This window comes from Indicator indicator, chromosome 10, assembly GCF_027791375.1.
Source record: "Indicator indicator isolate 239-I01 chromosome 10, UM_Iind_1.1, whole genome shotgun sequence".
Classification (NCBI taxonomy): domain Eukaryota; kingdom Metazoa; phylum Chordata; class Aves; order Piciformes; family Indicatoridae; genus Indicator; species Indicator indicator.
In genome coordinates this window covers 36,183,243-36,198,868 of record NC_072019.1, presented here as the reverse complement: position 1 = coordinate 36,198,868, position 15,626 = coordinate 36,183,243, and the positions used below count along the sequence as shown (strand labels likewise).

General features: G+C 51.1%; 1 protein-coding gene across 31 annotated transcripts in view; it reads left to right on the top strand.

Moving 5' to 3' along the window:
- SSBP3 (single stranded DNA binding protein 3) overlaps window positions 1–15,626 on the top strand; it is a 69,271-nt gene that overhangs the window by 41,474 nt on the left and 12,171 nt on the right. For 23 of the 31 annotated variants that reach the window (XM_054383994.1, XM_054384007.1, XM_054383997.1 and 20 more), the window contains one exon: window positions 6,008–6,097. The exons of 7 other annotated variants lie outside the window; for them this stretch is intronic. In XM_054383994.1, the coding sequence (XP_054239969.1) occupies window positions 6,008–6,097 (90 nt within the window). Of the gene's footprint in view, window positions 1–6,007; window positions 6,098–9,863; window positions 9,867–15,626 lie in introns of all 31 variants that reach the window. One more of the 31 variants, XM_054383985.1, reaches the window with a different exon arrangement.

Genomic DNA, 15,626 nt, shown 5'->3' with positions numbered 1-15,626 from the left:
TTCAAGTGCCCAGCTCCTGGCTGTGCTGTTTTGTCCAATTTCCATTGCCTCCTGACCTCCATCCTTCTTTATTTGCAAAGCTATGCTTGCAGGCAGCAATAATAAATCAATTAATGACTCTGATGAATCGTTTAATGGCTGACAAAATAACACTACAGTCAACAGCTTGGATCTCTACAGCAGTACCAGAAGATGCTGGTTGACTCAGGGTAGGGAGACGAAACAGAGCCTGTTAGCTCAATTAGTGCAATTAGTGTGCGATTTAAAGGCTTAGACGGCATCTGCCGGCGTAGTGAGCCGGTGCCTTAACGGAGAGCTTGGCTCTGGAAGCCAAACATGGCCATCCACATTGCCACCACTCTGCTGGCTCCCACCAAAAAAGGGGGGGAAATCTGACATAAGCTTGGGGGGGGGGGAGAAAAAATATCATATGTGTATATATGCCTATACACATCTTGGTGTGTATGTCACTATACATCCGTGCCCCAGGAGCTGCATTTGATTTAGAATCGCAGAATGATCTGGATTGGAAGGGACCTCTGAAGGTCATCTGGTCCAACCCCCTCTGCAGTCAGCAGGGATATCCTCAACTAGATCAGGCTGCCCAGAACCCTGTCCAACTTCACTTTGAATATCTCCAGGGAAGGGGCCCAAACCACCTCCCTGGGCAACCTGTTCCAGTGTTCCACCACCCTCATAGTAAATAACTTGTTCCTAGCATCCAATCTAAATCTGTCCTTCTTTAGTTTGAAGCCATTGCCCCTTGTCCTATCTCCACAGGCCTTTGCAAACAGTCTCTCTCCATCCTTGTAGCCCCCTTCAGGTACTGGCAGGCTGCTATTAGGTCTTCCTGGAGCCTCCTCTTCTCCAGACTGAGCACCCCCAGCTCCCTCTGCCTGTCCTCTTAGCAGAGGTGCTCCAACCCCCTGATCATTTTCATGGCCCTCCTCTGGACCCTCTCCATCAGGTCCATGCCCCTCCTGTGTTGAGGGCTCCCAGCCTGGACACAGTACTCCAGGTGAGGTCTCACCAGAGCAAATTTCCCATCTGCTCAAAGGCTGTGCCAGAGCTGCTCTTGCTCATTGGCAGCAGTGGTCTTTGGTGTGATTTGGTAGCAGGAAATCTGGGCTGTCCCATTCCAATGGGGAACCTTAACGTGGCTGGATGTGCTTTCAGTTCAGTGCTAGCTTGGACGTGGTGACACAGTGGGTGTCATCCTCCTGCACCGTGACGGTGCTGCCTGTGTCCATATGGCTTCTAGGCATCTCCTGTGCCTGCACTGAGGGGGTTTGTGGGGTTTTTAGTACTTGCCTGGTGAAAGGGGCCTAGCAGGCAAACTCTAGCTGAAATCTTCTGCATCCCTGAAAAGAGTTTCTAAACCAGAATCACAGAATGCTAGGTGCTGGAAGGGACCTCCAGAGACCGTTGAGTCCAAACCCCCTGCCAGAGCAGGGTCACCCAGGGCAGGTCACACAGGAACACATCCAGACGGGTTTGGAAAGCCTTCAGAGAAGGAGACTCTGCAACCTCTCTGGTCAGCCTGTTACAGGGCTCTGTCACCCTCACCATAAAGAACTGTCCTCGTGTTGAGGTGGAACCTCCTGTGCTCCAGCTTGTACCCATTGCTCTTTGTCCTATCCCTGACACCACCAAAAAGAGCCTGGCACCTTCATCTTGACACCCACCCCTCAGATATTTATATAGACATTGATCAGATCCCCTCTCAGTCTTCTCTTCTCCAGACTAAACAACCACAGGTCTCTCAGTCTTTGTTCATAGGAGAGATGTGCAAGTCCCATGGTGAAAATAAGCCAGGTAAGGAGAGCTAGAAGGGCAAAAAGTCCTTGTTCTCTGGAAATGGGTACTGGAAAGCCCTTGGGGCTTGGATGCTGACCCTTGGGGTTTAGCAAGTTTTTTTTCCCACTGTCTTTTTTTTTTTTTATCTTCTTTTTTTTTTTTCTTTCTTTTCTGCCACATCCCAAGAGTTTCATAGAGCAGCTCCATTCATGGCAGCTCTCCCGTCACTTCTATGGGGCTAAAGGTGCCTCCGTGTTTACCTTTGTGGAGGTAAAGGGGAGGGGAATAATTAAAGAAAAAAAAAAAAGAAACAAAATGTCACTTCACAGCCTTGTAAATCATTCATCAAGGGCTGACCAATTTGGCTCCCATCCTACAATATGCTCAGGGCACTTGCAGGTTTTTAATTACCGAGTTCTGCCAAGTGCCACATGTGTGAGGACCTTCAGATTCCCACTTGTGCTGTGCGGGCAGAGGTGAGGTCTGGGGGTGTTATACACAGGGCAATACTCTGTGGTTTAGTGGGAAAACGGGCATTTGCTTCAAGGTTTTCTTTGGCTGCTTTGCCCTCCTTCCTCTGTTGCAGGGGGAAGGAGGAGGGCAGCGTTCTTTGCCCCTGTGTCCATAAATGCAGGTCCCTCTTCTATCCCCAAATGCCTGTCCCTCCTTGATCCCCAAACACTTGTCTCTCTTCTACCCCCAACCTCTGTCCCTCCTTGATCCCCAAGCCCCTTGTCTCTCTTCAGTCCCCAAACCCCGTCCCTCTTTGATCCCCAAATGCCTGTCACCCCTCTTTTATGCCCAAATGCCCGTGCCTCTATCTCCAAATGCCTGTCCCTCCTTGATCCCCAAATGCCTGTCCCTCCTTGATCCCCAAACACTTGTCCCTCTTCTACCCCCAAACCCCTGTCCCTCTTTGATCCCCAAACCCTTTGTCCCTCTTTGATCCCCAAACCCTTTGTCCCTCTTTGATCCCCAAATCCCTGTCCCTCTTTGATCCCCAAATCCCTGTCCCTCCTTGATCCCCAAATGCCTGTTGTGCCTCTCTTTTATCCTCAAACGCCTGTCCCTCCTCAGTCCCCAAACCCCCCTGTCCCTCCTCAGTCCCCAAACCCCTGTCCCTCCTCAGTCCCCACCACTGCAGGATCCATTTCGCTTTGGGAGATTCCCCCAGCAAAGGATTATGGTGTGCTGGAAATCTCTTGAAACCATAAAATATCACCTTGGCAGCTTTATTGCAGCACTTGGCCGCCTTGGGAGAGAAGCGTTTTGCGTGATAGAGGGTTTAATAAAGGAAATTCCAAATGGGCTTGCTGCAGTTTGGGGCTTGGTCTTCTATATTTTTGCATTAAGAATCGTCATCTGCTTTGCAGAGAAACTACAATATGTTCATGGCCTTGGATTAAGATTTGGTTTTACTTTTATAGCTGACCCACTTGGGGGGATGGAGGGAAGGAGGGAGGAGGAGAACTGGGTTCACTCCCTCTCCCGTCTATTTTTGCTGCTGTCTGATGTATAAAAAGAGCCTGGAATGGGCAGGCTTATTTCTCCTGCCAGGACTTTTTTTTTTTTTAATTAACTGTAAAAACACTCAGATCTGGGGTTTGTTGTTGATGTGGGGAAGGCTGCTTGGGATGCCTTATTCAGGGGCAGGAGGGAAGTGAAGGTCATGGGATGTGCTGGAGGGTGCAGGACTCTATAGCTGCAGGAGGACCCTGGTTGTTTGACAAAGCGGGTCACTTTGGGGGGAAGGCCTGTTCCTGTCATCTCTAGCATGTGTGTTTCAGAGATGCTGCGGTGGGAAAAGGAGCCACTCATCCAACATAGACCTGCTCTTCATCCTGCATGCCATCTCCTGTGGAGAGCATGATGGAAGGGCTGCAAAGGACGGTCCTCAGGAAGGCACAAAGCAATGCTTAGCCTGATGCTCTCCTCCCTTTCCAAGGCTTTATGGTCCCGATGAATAGAGAGATTCCCAGCCAGGCATTGGGGTCTCACTTTGCCGAGTCTTAGTCCTTAATTTTCTAGGCTACCCAAGTCCTGCTTCCCTTCTCTGCTCACATCTTCTTGTCACCACAATGGATGCCGCTGGGGGCCAGGGGGGGCTTGGCTGCTGTCAGGATGTGAGATTTCGTGGCTCAGGGTGCTCCAGGCTTTGGGGTGAAACCAAGCCTGAGCAGGCTCACATGTACCCCGTCTGCCTGTGGGTTTCCTTAGTGGAAAATGTTTCTACTGATGTGGGATTTTTTTGTTTGTTTGTTTTGTTGTTTTGTTTTGGTTTTTTTTGTAGTGGACAATTTTCCTCAGCCCTGCCATGTGGTTGTAGGTGGCCTTCCAGTATCTGAAGGGGGCTTATGAGAAAGCTGGGGAGGGACTTTTTAGGGTGTCAGGTAGTGATAGGGCTGGGGGAATGGAGAAAAACTAGAAATGGGTTGATTCAGATTGGATGTTAGGAAGAAATTCTTCCCATAGAGGGTGGTGAGACACTGGAACAGGTTGCCTGTCATGAAAATCTGTGGAGTGAGTAGATATGTGATCCAAACTCAGTTAGTGTCACTGTGGCTGCCTTGCGACTATCCTGGGGATGGGAGTTTGTTTGGCAGTGGCTAAATCAGGAGTGCACTGGAGTGGCACAGGTACTTCTCCCAACCCAGCAGGGATGTGTGCCAGCAGGACTCTTTGGGGAAAGACCTTTTTCCTACCATTTTCCTTCCAGGAAGGAGCTTCCCATAACACTGATGCTTTCCCAAGTGGGGTGATGGCGTATCACCCTTCCCTCAACCCTGCTGGAGTTACTCCTTGCACCAAAAATCCATCTTTTGTTTATCAGTGTCTGATACCCAGAGAGGAAGTAAATGCAAACAGAGATGCTGAGCAGGGTGTCCAGGTACTCCCCATCCATCCCTGTCCCTCCTTTTCAGGGCTGGAGCCACTTGGATGGCCTGTCCTGGGAAGGCATGAGGGGAAACATGACCCTGCAGACTGGGTGCGATGAATTTGGTAATTCATAAGAAAACCTTGGTGTGCTGGTGAAGTCAGGGAGGCTCTTTCAGAGGGTAGAAGTCAACCAGCCAGCATGTGAGGGGAGGTGGGGGGGTAAGAGAAGCATTTAAAAAGCCTTAAAACAGCTCTGCCTGGAGTGCCGCACTGGATGAGGCTCCTGGGTGGATTAATGAGGCTAAGTGCCTGGGTAAATGAAAAAATAAGCTCCAGAATTATCCCTGGGTTCTGTGCAGCCATCTCCTCTGTGGGCTAACCTCAGAGGCCGGTGCCTGTCTGGCTCCAAGCATCCTCTGCTTGAGGACCTGGGGAGCGACTCTGGAGGTGACGGCAGCGACTCGGTGCGGTGCGGCAGGAGTGGGGCAGCTTTCTTAATGTGTCTTCTTCTTACTTCTGACTCCAACCCACAAGACCAAATGCAAGGTCCTGCATCTGGGTCGGGGCAATCCCAAGCATTGATACAGGCTGGGCAGGGACTGGCTTGAGAGCAGCCCTGAAGAAAAGGATTTAGGGGTGCTGGGGGATGAGAAGCTCAACATGAGCCAGCAGTGTGCACTTGCAGCCCAGAAAGCCAACCAGAGCCTGGGCTGCATCAAGAGAAGTGTGGCCAGCAGGTCAAGGGAGGTGATTCTGCCCCCTACTCTGCTCTGGTGAGACCCCACCTGGAGTACTGTGTCCAGTTCTGGAGCCCCTATTACAAGAAAGATATGGAGGTGCTGAAATGTGTCCAGAGAAGGGACATGAGGATGATCAGAGGGCTGGAGCTCCTCTGCTATGGAGACACACTGAGAGAGTTGGGGTTGTTCAGTCCGGAGAAGAGAAGGCTTCTGAGGTGACTTTCCTGTGGCCTTCCAGTATCTGAAAGGGGCCTACAAGAAAGCTGGGGAAGGACTTTTTAGGGTGTCAGGTAATGATAGGACTGGGGAGAATGGAGCAAAACTAGAAATGGATAGATTCAGATTGAATGTTAGGAAGAAATTCTTCCCCATGAGGGTGGTGAGACATTGGAACAGGTTGCCCAGGGAGATGGTGGAAGCCTCATCCCTGGAGGTGTTTAAGGCCAGGCTGGATGTGGCTCCAAGCAACCTGCTCTAGTGTGAGGTGTCCCTGCCCATGGCAGGGGGGCTGGAACTGGATGATGCTTGAGGTCCCTTCCAACCCTGACAGTCATTCAATGATTCTCTGTTTGTCCTGGTTTTGTTCCCCGCAGAGCGCAGCTGCCGCCCCGAGTCCTGTGCTTGGAAACATTCCCCCAAACGACGGGATGCCCGGGGGCCCCATCCCGCCCGGCTTCTTCCAGGTAGGCTGCGGCTGCCCGCGCTGCTCGCCTGCACACCACACACCTCCTCGCTTCCGCTCTGGGTGTCGGCACTGCTCTGCCGGGGGCGGGGGGGGGGGGAGGGAGGGAGTTTGTCCAAGGGGATGCTTAGGAAAGCAGCATGCCTGCAGAGCTGACCTGTCTAGCAATAACTTGTGTTCTGCTGTCCTTCCATGTTTGCTTTCCTTTTTGTTTTTTTCTTTAACTTTCTTTTTTTTTTTTTGTATGTGTGGCCTTCAAGCAAATCTCTTTCTTGCTGGAAGAGGTTACTGTGTGTTTACCAGCTGTGTTTTCTTCCCAGAGCTGCTCGGTTTGTGTTTGGGTTGGGATTGTGTTTGTTCTCCACTCTTAACAGACGCCCATAATTGAAAACATTCTGGGTTTTGATTCTTGAAACTTTTTCCCCCCTCCTCCTCGGGTTAACCGCTTGATTTTTTCCAAATGCAATCACTGAAAGCATTAGCAAATGCTAGCTGTGGCTGCAGACAGGAGCCAGCTCCAGCCAAATCCCCAAATGCTGTGGAGGCACCTTGTAATCAGAAAGCCCCCAAAGTCCCCTTGCTTCTTCCTTCCCCTGTGCTGAGCTCTGATGGAGAAGGGCTTGTGACGTGGGTTTGGAGTGATGCTGATCAGGAGCAGAGACTGATTAATGATGCTGGGAGGGATCTCAACAAGCACAATGAAAAGGAGTTTTCCAAACTTGAACCATGGGGATTTGGTTTTGGTGGGTTTTATTGTTGTTGTTTGTTTCCCTGGAATCTCTTTGCATGGCATGAGCCACGCTGTTTTGCAGAGGCAGAAGCTCTCAGTGCGTTCAAGTCTTCCTTCTCTAAGAAGAAACACTTGTTGGTGTAGCAAAGGGGATTGGAGCTGAAAGGGAATATTTGTTTTGGCAAAGCTGGATTTTCTGTTATCTGGGGTTGTGATTTGTCTAGGGGAGAGCTCCTTGGGCAGCAGACAGGCAGCCTTGATAAGGCACTTGTGATTTATTGTGGTGATATCTGAGCCCAATACCACCATTTGTGTGTGCATGGGGAAGGGGGAGGACGGTCCTAGTTTTTTTATGTGTTTTTTTTGTTTGTTTGTTTGTTTTGTTTTGTTCTGGTTTTTTGTAAGAGAGCTCCCATTTCCTGAACATGCTTCTGACAAAGAATATCAGTGATCTTGGTTGGGAACCCTAAAACAGGCGGCTCTGGTAGCAGCGCTCGGTGGCACGGGGTGCAGCCAACAGCAGAGCTGCTATCTCACAGGTCATAGCTGCTGCCAGCTATTCCAGTGCCAAGCTGCTGCTTCCAACAAATGTGTCTCCAAAAGCCCTGATCTTGGAGCCGAGTGTCCTTTGGGGCTGCTGCTTCACGCAGAGCCTGTGAGGGCTGCAAAACTGGCACAAAGTTAGGGCAAAGCTTCAAGAGTATGGGGTGGTTTTCCCTGAGAGGGGAAGGCGAGGAAGAGGAGTCTCATCTCTCCAGACCTGCTGTGCATGCTCCCATCTCAGCTCTTCCCGTTGACAGCCTCCAAGCTGTCCCCTCTGCTTTCCTTTCTGCCCTCCCGTAGCATTTCTCCACCGAGGGGTCTGATTGAGGAGCAGACAACCCAGCCTAACTCCCTGCTGCTCATGTGGTTTGACAAGGAGCCACTGGAGAAGGGGGACTCAAAAGCAACCCTGCTTTCCTAAGGCTTTTTTTTTGAGGAGGGATTCCTGAAAACTCAGTAGACACAATGGCACCAGCACAGGTGTCCTGTCTGGGGATGCTGCCCATCCCAGCAGAGCTGCCAGAGGGAAGAGAGGCTGGGTGCTGATGCATATGGCTCGCATGTGACATCGCAGCAGCCTGCCTTTCCTGAAAGCCCTCCAACATCTGGTTTTTCCTCCCAGCCCTGGGGATGGGAGGGGAGGAAGGGAGAAGAAAAATCCCACCTTTTAACACAGTCTGAACATCACCCCTCGTGAAAGCTTGCTTTATTGTGGCTGCTGGAGCTCCTTCCAGCTTCAGGAGGTGCTGGAGAAGATCAGCCTTGCAGAGGTGGGCTTGGAGGCTCAGTGGTGAACCAGTCTCAGCACAGGGATAATTTTCTATCTCTGGAGGAAATTAAAGTGCTGGACTTCAAAATGCAAAACCAATAAGGTCATGGGAGATGCAAAGGATTGCTTTCCAAGCCTTGGGATGCCAACAGTGGGAGTGAGGTTTTTGATGGAACCTCACCTTGGCTGATGACCTCATGTGAGGAGCCTGGAGGATTCAGTGGGCTCAGGGGATTCAGCATCTCGCTCTTCTGCACCATACTGCAGACACCAGGGACTTCCAAGAGATATCCCTGAGGATAGCAGACATGGACAGACTGTTTTGGAGAGGGTTTAGGGGGTCTGATCCTGTCCTGGAATGGTGAGGCATCACACCAGGAACTGAGGAGGAAGGCACCAGTGAGGCTCAGACTACAGAAACTCCATGCTGGCTCCCCAGGGGTGCGTGAACCCCTACAGCCCCACACATTTGGCTGTGCACTGCTGTTTGGCAAAGAAAAGAAATTATATGGACCGTTCCTGGGAGCTAGCAGCCCAGAAACCCGTGGGAGTGAGCTTGGAGGAGAAGTGAAGTGTTGGAGAAGAGAGGAGGAGTCCAGGCTGCAGCACTCGTCCCCAGCTGCTCTCTAGCAGGCAGAGTCCCTCCCCTGCACTGGAGCTCAGTAGCAACCTTCAGGCTGGGGGCCAACAGAAACGTAGAATATACCAAAACGACATGAGAGGAGAGGCCCTGGTCAGCCTTGGGTTGCCAGGGCATCACCTGATGCCAGCCAATGCCATGGTGTTGGGCTATGCTCTGGACAAAAGGTGGCTGGGTTGACGGCCGGTGTGGGCAGACGCTTTAATTTTAATCTTTCTCTCTTTGTCCCATGGAGATGAGCAAACAAACCCTCTGCTCATCCTCCAAAAGGTCACCAGAGGCGTTTCTGCTTTTGTTTTGAAAGCTGGATGGGTGCCAGAGTGCAGCTCCCTCAGAGGAGAGCCCTGGGGTGCCAGGGAAACGCCGGAAGGGAAATTGAAAATTGAGAGCAATTAATGCCACACCTTCCTAACACCGACTAGAGGAGGTGGTGGAGGAAGGGGGGGTCCAGCCAGCAGCCTCCCCAGCGCAGCCACGGCTGCCCTGGGCGGCGCGAAGTGCCAGTGCCCCGTGCTGATGAAATGGAAAGTTGCCCATAAATCAATGTCGGGGCTGCCTTGGCCACACAGCAGCAGCCATGCATCAGCGCCGTCGCGCCGGCATGCACCAAAACAAAGCGCCACCTGCTCCGTGCTCCCACACTGCCCTCTAATGCAGGCACCTCGGCAACTGGTGGGGATTTGGGGGGTCCGGGGGGGAGGGCTCCAGAGCACGGAGGGCTCCCTCCCCTGCATCCCCTTCCTTCCCCACATCTCCCTTCTGCAATCCCCAAGGTGCAGCACTTTGGGTAAAGTCGTCCTTGGTGAGTGAGGATGGTGAAGCCAGGGGTAATAGCATGGGGTCCATGTTGTCCTGCTGTATCCTTGGATGCCACCATTTTCCACCCTGCTCATCCTGAATCCCAGGGGGATCTGCCACTGTTCTGTGGCTGCTGCCAGCTGTGGTCAGCCAGCTCTGGCGAGGCGGCACCGGAGCTGCAAAACCAGGCCGCCCTTCCTGAAGTCCTGGGGCAGAACTCTGCATCAGCCTCACAGCAGGCAGAGTTTGAAGTGCAAGGTGGCTGCTGAGCTGCAGGGAAGGAAAAGCAAGTGTCAGAGAAAGTTCTTTTTTTCCTGGAAGTTTAGTAGGATGCCTGAGGCTTTTGTACCGAGTGTCTGGAGCATATGGTGGGATTTGCAGGCAACTTTCTCTTGGGTGCTCCAGCCAGATGGAGGTGACAGTTCTTGGCTCCGGCTGACACGGGTTTGTTTCCTGAAGAGCTTGTGTTAAACATATTCCTTAAAACCAGGCTTCTGCAGTTGGGAGCCCCAGCTGCAGGCAAGGCAGAGCTCCTGCCCACGGCTGCCTTCCACCGTCTGGGGGGGAACTTGGCCTCCCTTGCCTCGCCTTGCTGTTCCTCTCTTTGCCCTGCCTCGCTTCGCCTTGTCCTGCCCTGCCTCGCTTCGCCTTGTCCTGCCCTGCCTCGCTTCGCCTTGTCCTGCCCTGCCCCGCTTCGCCTTGTCCTGCCTTGCCCCGCTTCGCCTTGTCCTGCCCTGCCCCGCTTCGCCTTGTCCTGCCCTGCCTCGCTTCGCCTTGTCCTGCCCTGCCTCGCTTCGCCTTGTCCTGCCCTGCCTCGCTTCGCCTTGTCCTGCCCTGCCTCGCTTCGCCTTGTCCTGCCCTGCCTCGCTTCGCCTTGTCCTGCCCTGCCTCGCTTCGCCTTGTCCTGCCCTGCCTCGCTTCGCCTTGTCCTGCCCTGCCTCGCTTCGCCTTGTCCTGCTGTCGCTCTGGGTGACACGATTGGGTCTACACCCAGCACCACGTGCTGGAAGGTGACTGTGGTCCTCCTCTCCAAAGGTACCTGGAGCATCTCTCCTAAAGGCTTCTCCAGGGAGATCTGATTTTTGTTTGGGTGTTGGGTTTTTTTTTGTTTGTTTTTTGTTGACAACTTGCAAAACTTCCGTCTCCTTCGGTAGAAATACAGCTGCTCTCCAATAAACCCAGGCACGTGTTTAATTAATCTGCACCTCATATCTGTTAGTGTTTTCTAATGTTGGAACCAGGAGGCAGGGGCAGGTAGATTAAAATGCGAGATGCCTTCCTATGGCTGACTCCAAATCATCAGCATCTCGGGGCGGCAATGCTTTTGCCTTCTCCTAACCCTCCTACATTGTTCTGCCACCCCCAGAGGTGCTTGAAAATGTTTTTAAATAGGAAAAAAACCTCCCCCATTAACTGGAAGGATGTAGCCCATAAAACATGATCCATTTGTGGTGAATTATGCTGCAAACATAAATTGCCGCGCACAGGCCTGCAATCGCTGCTGCCATTTTCCATCTTTAATATTTTACAAGAAGTTTGAGGAGTCAAGCTCATGAAAGACAGAGTGGAAAGAACCTGATCGCCTGGAAACTCCCTGCAGAAAGCTGCAGCAGCAGCAAACTTGGGTTGTCTGCCAGGCCAGGTTGGGCTTTCAAAGTCCCCATAGTGTGGAGGGGAGAAAGAAAGGAAGAGGTTTGGGTGCAGACAGCTGTCAGAAACAGTTTCCTCTAGCACTGTTTTAGCTGATTGGAGTTTTCTGAGGCAGCTACAGGAAGGTGAGGAATAAGCCTTAGTGCTACTAGGGCTTCTCTCAGTTTGGGAGAGAAAAAGGAGAGAATTATCTTGGCACAAGAAAGACATGGACCTGTTGGAGCAGGGCCACACAAATGATAGAGAGCTGGAACCCCTCTGCTGTGAGGACAGGCTGAGAGAGTTTGTGTTGTTCAGCCTGGAGAAGAGAAGGCTCCAGGGAGACTTTCTTGTGGCCTTTCAGTACTTAAAGGGGCACGTAGAAAAGATGGGGACACCCTTGAGCAGGGCCTGTTGTCATGGGACAAGAGGTGATAGTTTGAAGCTAAAGGAGGGGAGATTTAGACTGGAGACAAAGAAGAAATAGTTCACAGTGATGGTTGTGAAAAACTGGCCCAGGTTGCCCACAGAGGTGGTTGATGCCCCATTCCTGGAAACATTCCAGGTCAGGTTGGATAGGGCTCTGAGCAGCCTGATCTAGTTAAAGATGTTCCTGCTTACTGCAGTGGAGTTGGACTAGATGACCTTTAAAGGTCCCTTCCAACACAAAACATTTCGTGATTTTAGGAAAGCTGGTTGCTCTGGTTGGGAAGAGTGCTGGTCTTAAGGTGAAAGTGAAATAACTACAGTACAGGTCCTGTGTGCCTGGCACGGCTTGTTGGTTGGAGCTCTGCTGAGAGGGTGTGACTCCAGGGCGCTTAGGATGTGGAGGAAGCAGGATTTTGTGTGTGTGTGTGTGTGTGTGTTCAGCCTCCTCTTGTAACAGCTCTAGTTAATAACTGCTAAACCCACGTTTTTGAAGACAAAAGGATGGTTGTGTTGGTTAGAGCCTGCATGCCATCTCTGCAAAACACTTTTCAACCACCATGATCCATCAGGATCCTCTGCAGCAAGGGAAACCCGTGCAAAAAAAAGCTGCTGATCCGCAGGCATTCCTGGCTGAGCGCAGGTCCTGGCCCCGAAACATCTGCAGATGGTTAGGGAGATGACAATACCCAGAGGGGGCTGCGTTCCTGGGGAGCAGAGCAGCCCTGCCAGGAGGGGACCGCGGTGGTTGCAGCCTGGAGTCAGTGTTTCGGATGCTGCTGCTGGTTGCTGTTCAGAAAAAGCAAGAAAAGAAGGAAACCAAGTGCAAAAAAAAAGGAAGAAAAAAACTCCAAAATCCCCCTTCCAGCTCCTCGCTGCTTGCCGAGATGTTTGCATGAGCTGGGCATCTACAGTCAGGCTCTCCTCAAGTCTTTGCTGGGAGTAGTTCCACATGGGATAATGCCGCAGCAAGGATGCAGCAATACCAAGCCTGGAGCTTCCCAGGGAGCAGCCTTGGGGTGGTGGGGCAGGACTGCGCTCCAGAGGCTGCGTTCAGATGATGCTCTCTGGATCTGATGGCTGCGAAGGACTTTCCTCTGGTGCAAACACCACCGTGTCCTCCAGGTGCTGCTTCTTCAGCAATCAAACTCTGCTTCCTCTGAAGCAATAAATGCATGCTCAAAGCATCACCTCGGGGGCCAGCTGGGGAGCATACAGGTAGCTGTGTCCCACACACTTCCAGTATCCGTTAAACCCACACCCTGGAAGATACAAGAGGGAGGATATCAGGGCATTTAATAGCTTCGGGATGGAGTCTACCTGCCTGTCCAGTCAGTACCTGGATGACAGTGACCTCCTCCTTGCAGCATAGCAAGGCAGGCAGTGGGGAGGGCCTGTTGACTCTTGCATTGATGGGACTTGAAAGTTGGCTTCTGGAGTCCTTGTTTTTCTGTTCTGTGTGGTTTCATCACTCATTCTCCTCTGCCAATCCTCCCTATCCCAAATCCTGCAGCTGTGCTATGTAGCAAGGGATTTAGTGGTGACCAGACCTTGTTAGGGGGTGCTGTCCTCCAGAAACTGCTGGGGGAGGTGGCTGCCACCCCAGTGCAGTTTGCAAATGCAGAGTTTCCTTCTCAGAAGGAAAAGTAAGCCAAGGTTCATGCATGGAGAGGACTAGAGCTAAAGGAGGCTGATGCCACAGAGGTTGTTGTTCTCCACTCTGGTGGGAAGTGAATGGAGAATGCAGTTGTGTTGGCACCCGAGGGTGGTCCCAAGGTGCTGTGACCTTTTCCAGCTGAGGTTCACTGGGAAGTAGGGGCAAGGGAATGCTTGCTTTCAGTTCCTGGAGAATAAATAGTGGTGTCTCAGAAGGAAAAGTAAGCCAAGGTTCATGCATGGGGAGGACTAGAACTAAAAAAGGCTGATGCTATAGCTGGACCACAGAGGTTGTTCTTCTCCACTCTGGTAGGATGTGACTGGAGAATGCAGTTGGGTTGGCACCAGAAGGTTGGTCCCAAGGTGCTGTGACCTTTTCCAGCCAAGGTTCACTGGGCAGTAGGGGCAAGGGACTGCTTGCTTTCAGTTCCTGGAGAATAAATAGTGGTGTCAGTGGTGGGACTTCATTTGCTGAGTGGAGAGGCTGTGGCAGGAGGCTGTTGGTTTCCAACCGCTTGGCTCCATCTCTCTGCTGAACTGTTCAAATTAAAAAAGTAAAATAAAATAAGAGGAAAAAAAGCCACCCTCTTGCTTTATTTACATCGCACTCAAGTTTCTGCTGTACAAAAGATTTGCAGGTGCAAATATGTCCTTCCTTCATTAACTTCCCCTCCCTTTTTAATTTATGTGATTTCAATTTTCCTTCCCTGTACTGTTAATTAGGGGACCCTCTAATCAGTACCATTATCACAGTGGTATTCATGTTTAGGAAAGCTGCTAAACAAATGCTTGCAAAATTGCTAAATGGCTAATTAATGTCTGTTAATTAAGAAAATTGCTCATGGTAACAAACCATGCCATTGCTGGCAGCAGCTAGAAGGCGAACACTTGTTGAAATCAGTAACGAGGCAGGTAGGGAACATCTGCTCCGGCGCCGCTCCTGGAGCCTGCCACCGCTTCCCGGCCCCCCTCCTGACAAAGCTCCTTTGCTTTCTTTACCATTGACACCTCCTTGGACTCAAAGAAATGCTGCTTTTGGTTTTGTTTTGTTTGTCTGGTTGTTTTTTCCCCCCCGATGTTAGCACGCACCCCTAGATTGTTGCACTGAGCTTGTGGTTTTTCCAAGCAAATTTTCCTTCCGTGCTTTTAAAGGGGGGAATTGGAAATGAAAGAAATAAAGACTGGGTGTTCCAACCCAGAGTGTCAGCAGCTGCTGCTGTAGTGCAGCCTTCAACCCTGCACCAACTAATCTCTCCTTTTTCCCCCCCCTAGACATCCTTTCTTTGGTTGCAAGCCATTTTACTCTGCATCCTTAGGGAATCCACCTCCAGGAAGGATGTTGCATCTGTACCGGCTGGTGATGCGGCCCCGCTTGTGCTGGCCATATGCTGCCCAAGAGCGAGCTGGGACGTGCTCCTCGTCCTCTGCCCTTGCTCCAGCACCTCCAGTTGAACTGTGGTCAAACACCCCCCCCCCCCACAACACCCAACCTCAGAGGTGTTTCCAACCTTTGGGATGAGAGAGTTAAATTCTTTTTCCCTGTTTTTTTTTCTTGGGTTTTTTTTCCTTGGGTTTTTTTTCTTGGTTTTTTGTGGGGTTTTTTGGGGGGGATGTTGTTTTGGTTTTTTTTTGCATTACCCCAAACCTCTCTGGTCCTCTCCTCTGTGTTTTTTTCTACCTCGTTACACACCCTTGCAAAGTGTTTCCATGTGTGTTGATCACAGAATGTGGTAGGGATTGGAAGGGACCCGAAAGATCATCGAGTCCAACCTTCCTGCCAGAGCAGGATCACCCAGGGCAGGTCACCCAGGAAACACATCCAGGCAGGTTTTGAATGTCGCCAGAGAGGGAGACTCCACAACCTCTCTGGGCAGCCTGCTCCAGGGCTCTGTCACCCTCACAGTGAAAAAGTTTTTCCTTCTTTTCCTTATCTTTGCAGACTTGGTGGAACTACTGGACCATTTCCTGTCAGTGTGGCTTCTGTATTTTCACTGATGTTCTGATTTTTAATATTTTTAATTTTTTTTTGTGGGGGGGGGAGGGCAGTATATCATGATTCATTGTTCATTGCAAATGAACCTGATCTAGTGTGAGGTGTCCCTGCCCATGGCAGGAGGGTTGGAACTAGATGATCCTTGAGGTCCCTTCCAACCCTAACAATTCCATGGTTCTATGAATAGAAACCTCAATTAAAAAGATCTTAAAAAAAAAAAAAAAGATGATGATTTAAAAAAAGACCAGTGGGAGAAGTGTCTCCCTGACCAAACAGGTCCACCTCTCAGTCCTTTTTTTTAATTTTTTTTTTAAAGCTCTTTTCTTGCGCTTTCATGTGCTAATCC